Here is a 6,885-nt window from a genome sequence, read left to right as displayed (position 1 = left end):
TGTTAGGTGTCCTGCCAAAACTAAAACCTGATACCTCATCGCACAGGTGAAATCCTGCCCTAGGCTGCCTTGCTGGCTGTTTGTCAGCTCAAGATTCACTTTATATTAAACCTCTTTTAAAAAATTCTTTAAAAAAAATCTTATTACAGCATCTACATTTTCCTAACTGCGTCTGCATCTTCTTGTCATCAGCTGGATCTTTTGTTGGATTGAAGTGTCTTCAGTTTGTGTTTTAGTCTGAGGTATATGACGTGCAGACCTGTCCTGAGGCTGTAACTCGCTCCTATACAACTTAAGTCACACGCGCTCACTATAAACTGCCCTCACAATGCCTTTGCTACAGAGGTGAGAAAACATTGGGCTTTGGCTGGCTACAGCGTAATCCTACCCTTTCTCATGGGTGTCCACGTACAGTAAGTGAGAGCTATCATCAAATATGCAACAGCTTCAACTAATACTGGACTGGGTATTCATAATAACATTGTTGTTTACAAAAGACTCAAAACATGATCCACTAAGACGACCACCACATTTTTCTTTTTATGGAAACAAAATGTTGTCATGGTGTAGAGCCTGTCCCAAGAAGGGTTTTAAAAATGTAAAAATGCTCCTAAATATCTAATAGAGCAAAGAAATGTCAAAGAAGCACAATGAGCGAAAAAGTAGAGCAGTTCGCTGCGAGTGATGTAACACCTTCCATCTCCTATGCCCTCCCAGTGTGGGTGATTAAAATACTGAAAGCTCCATTGCACAATCAATACACGCACTTCATCCGGCAACCTTTTTCTCTTTCTGTCTACGAGATCTCTTGATATCTGAGCTTTCATTTTTTTTTTTTTTTTTTTTTTTAATTTCTTTTTTTAACTCAAAGCCTGTTGCTTGTTCATTAGCCAAAGAACCGTCTTGTTTTTGAAAAGGAAATCCCCCACACCTACAACCTCATTTTCCCCTTCAAAATAAGAAGTTCGATGCATTCTTTCCCCCTGTCCATGTGGCTGTTTTAATCTCAATCCTCGTTTATTCATAATAACAACAACAGCTGAACAGATAAACTGCTGTATGGCACATTCCCAATCCACATGATACTGGACACATTCAATAAGAACTGAAGGAAATTTGATTTTTGTTTAACACTGCTCTCTTATGCTGGAGCTGCTCACATCCCTCAAGGCTGATAAGATGTCCAATTATTTGGTAATTTAGTTCAGAGGAGCAGGAGAGAGTCCGATCTGCTCGAGTAAACAGGAAAAAGTATAGCACTGTACATCACGGCCACTCTTTGAAGCCCTTTCCCTTTCGCCCTTATGACTAGTTCAATAGTCATATGGACACACCGGGGCGCTTATTTAACAAAATTAGCTCTTGGATACAATATTGTGCTTCACCAAGGCAGATGCAATATATAGAGTACAAAAGGGAAATAGTACATTGAAGGTATCAGTCCCTGCAGGCAAAGGCTGTGGGGTTGCTTAGGTTGAGGACTGGGGGACTACAACTAGATGGAATGACGGCTTAAGCGAGGGCAAAAACTGGAGCTAAGGATGAGGGGGGATCGATTTGGGGCTGAGGGGGGAGGGTTGCGGATTGGGCCTGCAGAGAAGGTATGAAGAGTCGGAGCAGCTGCTGCTTACTGTTCATAGGATAAAAGCTGGATGCTGCAGAGAGAGAGATGGAGGGGCACAACAGCTACGGTACATCTACTGGTGCAGGAGCCATCAGACAGGATGGCTGGAGGCTGGAGGGATGGGGGGTGGGTGTGGGTTTCACTTGGAGACAAGGTGGGGGACCAGGGGAACAAAGCCGATAGTCTCACTCACGGTAGAACACATATTCAGTGTAGCTGGTCCAGATCTTGTCGTCCGTCTGCTCATGGGCAAAGGCGCAGGTTCCTGTGGAGTTACAGGCCACCATGTGGAAGCCTGCGTCAGCCAGCTTGTCAAAAGCCTGCTCCAGAAAGGTGAACTTGAGATAGTAGCGGGACGTGTAGCGCTCAGGGGGACGGTCAGGGTCACGGCTCTCGTTCAGCGTCTCCCCAAATACCTCCTTGGCCAAGGATGTCTTCCCACACACCATGATCCGTGCCACCCGGCGGAACTTGGCATCAGTGTGGCTGTCACGGCCCAGGGTGTACGAGCCTCGGTAGCCGATGGTGATGAACCCGGAGCGTTTGCCATCCATGGCACCGGGCACCAGGCTGGCACAGGCAGCAGCAGCAGCACCCAGGGAGCCGAGGTTGCGGGCCGTGTCAGTCCCAGGTGAGGAGTCCTCTGGGTCGCTCTGACATCCCTCATCGCCCAGGGAGTTCTGTTTGCTGATTTTGGGTGCCAGCAGCTTGACAAGCTCTGGCAGATTGAAGAACTCAGCCTCCCTCTGCAGACGCCCGCGTTCGGGGAAGTGGTCCGGAAGAACCAGCTGCTGGTCCCGCATGTAGTCCAAGATGTACCGGAACAGGAAACCATCACGGTCCACAAAGAAGCGCCCTTTGGTGTCCCTGGCCAGTCCTTTGGCTGACTTTCGACTGAACATCTCCCATAGCAAGGAGTCTGGCACACTTGTGAGGGTAGAGTAGCGGGTTATGTACACCTGGCCACCAACATTGAGCTCTATGATCTCTGGGAAGGGCACTTCCTCCCCAGATATGCCACTGTCTGGTAAAGCCATTGCTCACTCCTGCCACACAGGCGTGCTTGGACGCAGCTTTAAAAACTCTCTCGGCTGCAGTTAAAGTTCGAAATGCAGGACTCGACGCACTATTTTCAGCAGGCTACAACAACCTTGCACGGTGGCCGATGAGGCTCGCGGGGGTCCCTGCGTGGTGGATCGCCTGTGGCAACGGAGCGGCTGCACTGCAACGCACAATTGGTATGCGCGCGATAAAAGCCGGCGGAGACAAAAAAAAAAAAAAAAAAGTCACACGAGCACACTCTCTCGTCTAACTACAGCTTTTTTCATTATGCCAACTAAAAAAAAAAAATAGCGCAGAGTGTTTCAAGCAGTGCTGGATGGAACCGTTGTGTCCACGTCCCTTACGCGCAAATGGATGTGGTATCCTGAGGATGAAATTCTGCTTTTCACACCATCCTCTGATCAGGAAATGCGCGATTTGCACAACTGTCCGTAACGACCTGCTCTTGCATCTAACGTCGGTCGGTTGCTCTGGCGCAAGCGGGATCGGGTGGCCCAACTTCAATTAGGCAATCCATAGTTGGTGTGTCTTGTTGGTGTCCCGGTGAGGAAAAGCCACGAGATGAAGAGGACGTTCCAGATGTAGTGGGAGACGAGGAAGGTGTACAGGAAGATCTCCGTCCTTTCCATCGCTTGCGGTTTGAACGAAACGCGAGCTGGTCAGCTGGTCAGCTGGTCGGTCCCCTCTGCCCCTCTCCCGCGTCAGACTGGAACTCCGCTGCGACGTAACGGAGGACGGGGCTTTATTCCTCCCGGATAGCCACGCCCACCCGCCGTGACGCGTCTCTGCTGGGCTCCGGGTCAAAACACCCGGACCTCGGAGGGCTGCGTAAAACTGGCGGCTCGTGTGCCGTGCCGTCGCACAGACGTCGGGGTAACAAAGTCGGGCAGTTTCCTTCAGAGTTTTATTGAAATGTTAATCGCCTCAACATAAATAGATAAGGCCACGGGATCCATCTAAAGAAGCCTCGTATATCGGACTCTTTCCAGTATTTGGTCTTAGAAAATCCTATTATACTGTATATTTCATGGGAAGATAACAGCAGCCAAACCTGTGGTCCCACCAGGCGTTCGTTGATTATTTGCCAATAAAAGAAAACAAGACCGTACCACTGCTCACCCTCTTATTTTCCTGGAGTCTCATTCAAACCCGGCCAATGACTTGGAAACGGGCGTGCATCTCATTTTGATGCATTTGTTTTTTGGGAGCTCTCTCAGTCATGTCTCCCCCTCAGGATGGGATAACAGTGACATCTAGTGAATACTCAGAGGAAAGGCTTTTCTCTCTTCATAATCCACCAAGAGCTGGTTGATCCTTAGTATTCTGCTGTGGTTAATTCACCGTCTGAAAAAAAATGTGCTTTTCTCATTGTGACTTTCGCTTGGATGTGTGAGCTTCACTTTGCAGAGTGTGACGAGAGAAGGCTGTTTTCACTTCTATCTGCTGAGAGGGGGAGAGTTTCTCTGCGCTCGCCTTGAAGCTGAGTTTGTCACATCGACAACCCGGCTTTCTCCCCAGCTTTCGCCCACATCACATGGTCTTCATGCTGGGAACAGTTTGCTCGGCTGCCATGGAGATGGATTTGTTATTATGTGAACTCAGTAGCTGCTATGGTTTCATCAGGACTTTTATTTGAACCCGTTTGAAAATAAAGCTTGACAAAACAATCTCAACTCAAGGTCCACTTACTAGCTTTTAAAAATTATTTTTCAGATTAGGCCACATCAGGTACATTCCCGTAGTCAAAGTGTAAAAACACTTGTAGGGGCATGTGTGAGTCAGAGAGATGACTAGTCAACAGGCTGCCTGCTATTTATGCTTTTCGTCTGTCGCTGTCTCCTTTCTTCTCTCAGACATGTGAAGTCCGCCACACGGTCCTTTCTCTGACTAATCAGCAGGCCAATTTTGCCCGTCTCCAAGCAATTTGGTGCTGATTTCCCTGAGGGCCCTGCAGTCTCCAGATGGCTTGCAGCACTATAAAGCCATGTCGCTGCCAATCTGGATCGGACGACCGGATCTAGGGGTTAATAAGGCAACGTGAATGCCACGCCACTGGTGTAAAATGATTAAACTACTGCAATTTTTATGTATGGACGATGACCTTTTCGCCCACTGGCTGCACATCAGCATGTTATCCTGATTTTTACTGGCAGTTTCCTCACTCTACATCACATCCACACCATAGACCTTTGATTCTCAGAAATGGGGACAAAATGACTACATCAAACCAATTAGTTTGACCTTCTGCAACAGCTGGATGATCTGCGTATGTCTATCAATTCTCACCACGGTGATGGCCCAGGAAGGCTGTTAGGTGTACTATGAGTGTGTTTGTACGTGGGTGTGTGTGATGACGCTCAGCTCATTCAAAAGAGGCAGAGAAGATGCTTGTAACCCGTGGGCGGGAGATAGTGGTTCAGATAACTCAGACAAGAAGTGGGAAAATGTACTCACTGCTACTGCGGCTACTGCTAAATCCGAATGTGTTGAGAGAAAAACAACCAGACATGCTTTTCTCGTAGTGAAAACAGGGGTTACTTAGGGAGGAATTATGGACATGTCTGCAAATTGATCTCTGCACCATTAAGTGATTTATGTTATGTTCTGCGGGAATCAACAAAAAAATGAACAGGCTGTTCTATTTTCTCAGGTGTTTCTGCGAGGCCCACGTGAACCCATCTGCACAGCCTCATTTCCCTCAGTATGAGACGTCATACATCTTTCATGACAGATGACATGGAGGTGAAACAAGACACGTCTGCAACACGTCTCGGTGATATTCTACAGTTACATTTTTCTAGTGTGTTGAAAAGAGCCAGCTCCCCAGGGAACTTCAGCAAAGAGGCAGAAGATGCGGTTTTTTTTATTTAATAGTGAGACTGAGTCAGAGTTGACAGCAGTCACTCTAACAGATGTACAACACGTTAATAGAATTAAAGTGGACCTGACAGCCCACCTCAGCTTTACAGCCCTCACACACCCTGATTACTCCGGCAAACTTTGTAATCAAATCAGTTGACTCCACTTTCTTCCTGACTCCGTCAGTGCTTTTCCCCTCACCCCGGTTTGTTTAATCAATCTGTTTGTTTCTTCCTTCACTGACGCCATTCCCAAACCAATTATATCCTCTCTATAAAATATACATAATGTTTATGGCTTTCATTAAAGATGGTTCCTCATTCATCACTATCTCTCTTTAAGTAAGTATAAATGACAGCTGTCGTGAAGTGCCCCACAAGCCATGTTATCAATTTCCACTTGGTGGAAGCTTAAGTTTGTGTCCACATTTACTGTACATGCTTGGACAATGACTCCAAATCACACGTTTACTTACACGGACAACATTTTGGACCCCTGACCAAGATGGGACTGGGATTAATATATAAAAATGTTGTCTTTTTAAATAAATTTGTGGTTAGCAGTCAGTTTGCAGGCGTTATTCTTTTCATCAGTGCAGTTTTCCAGCAACTCTGCATCTAGATGCGTGTATAATAGGAATAATCAAATTATTCACAGCTGAATTCTGTTTAGTTGCTTCAGTTTCAGGGCCTTGGTACTGTTACACTGTCATGGTTTACCGGGTCACTTGAATGGCACAGAAAAAAAAAACTGTTTATTTATGTTAATATTAGCACCTGTGCTTTTTCCGCTATTATCCTCACTCTAACAGCAGCAGTTGAAAAATTGCATTGTGGCCCACACATGATGATGACATCAATAAGCAACAAGTGTGAAGATTATGGCTGCTTTTGTTCACCCCTGAATGTTGTTGTTTAAACTTTTTCCAGGGCCGGTGAGGCTCTGATCTCTCTGAAGATGTACCGCATGTATTGAACCTACTTGTTGAGTTGGCGATGCCCTTAATGCTGCGGGACTGCATCCTAGCAACTGGGGGAAAATATAATTCCAAATATATGCGCATAACCGCAGTGGGTTAGACTGAAAGTACAAGACTTTGGAAGGCTTTAATGCCTCTGGACTTCAAGTCTGGAGCTTTCAGATTACTGCATCATTTTCACTCTGTGCTAGCTGAAGTGGAAGACTATACCGTCTACTGGGATAGTGCAGTCCAGCTCAGCCTTTCCGTACACTAACTCCTACATCTATGCACAAATGTGTGGGAGGATGAGCGGGTGATCGAGTGAAACTTTGAATTCCATTTTACTAATCGTTAAACGGCTTGTTGGCCGGTGGGACAG

General features: G+C 46.6%; 1 protein-coding gene across 1 annotated transcript; it reads right to left on the bottom strand.

The window, feature by feature from the left end:
• Positions 1 to 826: 826 nt before the first annotated feature.
• On the bottom strand, positions 827 to 3,387 carry kctd12b (potassium channel tetramerisation domain containing 12b). Its single transcript, XM_040120503.1, has one exon. The coding sequence runs from the start codon at positions 2,659 to 2,661 to the stop codon at positions 1,810 to 1,812; it is 852 nt and encodes a 283-aa protein (XP_039976437.1). The 5' UTR covers positions 2,662 to 3,387; the 3' UTR covers positions 827 to 1,809.
• Positions 3,388 to 6,885: the final 3,498 nt, after the last annotated feature.

This window comes from Xiphias gladius, chromosome 23, assembly GCF_016859285.1.
Source record: "Xiphias gladius isolate SHS-SW01 ecotype Sanya breed wild chromosome 23, ASM1685928v1, whole genome shotgun sequence".
Taxonomy (NCBI): domain Eukaryota; kingdom Metazoa; phylum Chordata; class Actinopteri; order Istiophoriformes; family Xiphiidae; genus Xiphias; species Xiphias gladius.
Note: the sequence above shows the minus strand (reverse complement) of the source record. Positions and strands in the feature narration are given on the sequence as shown.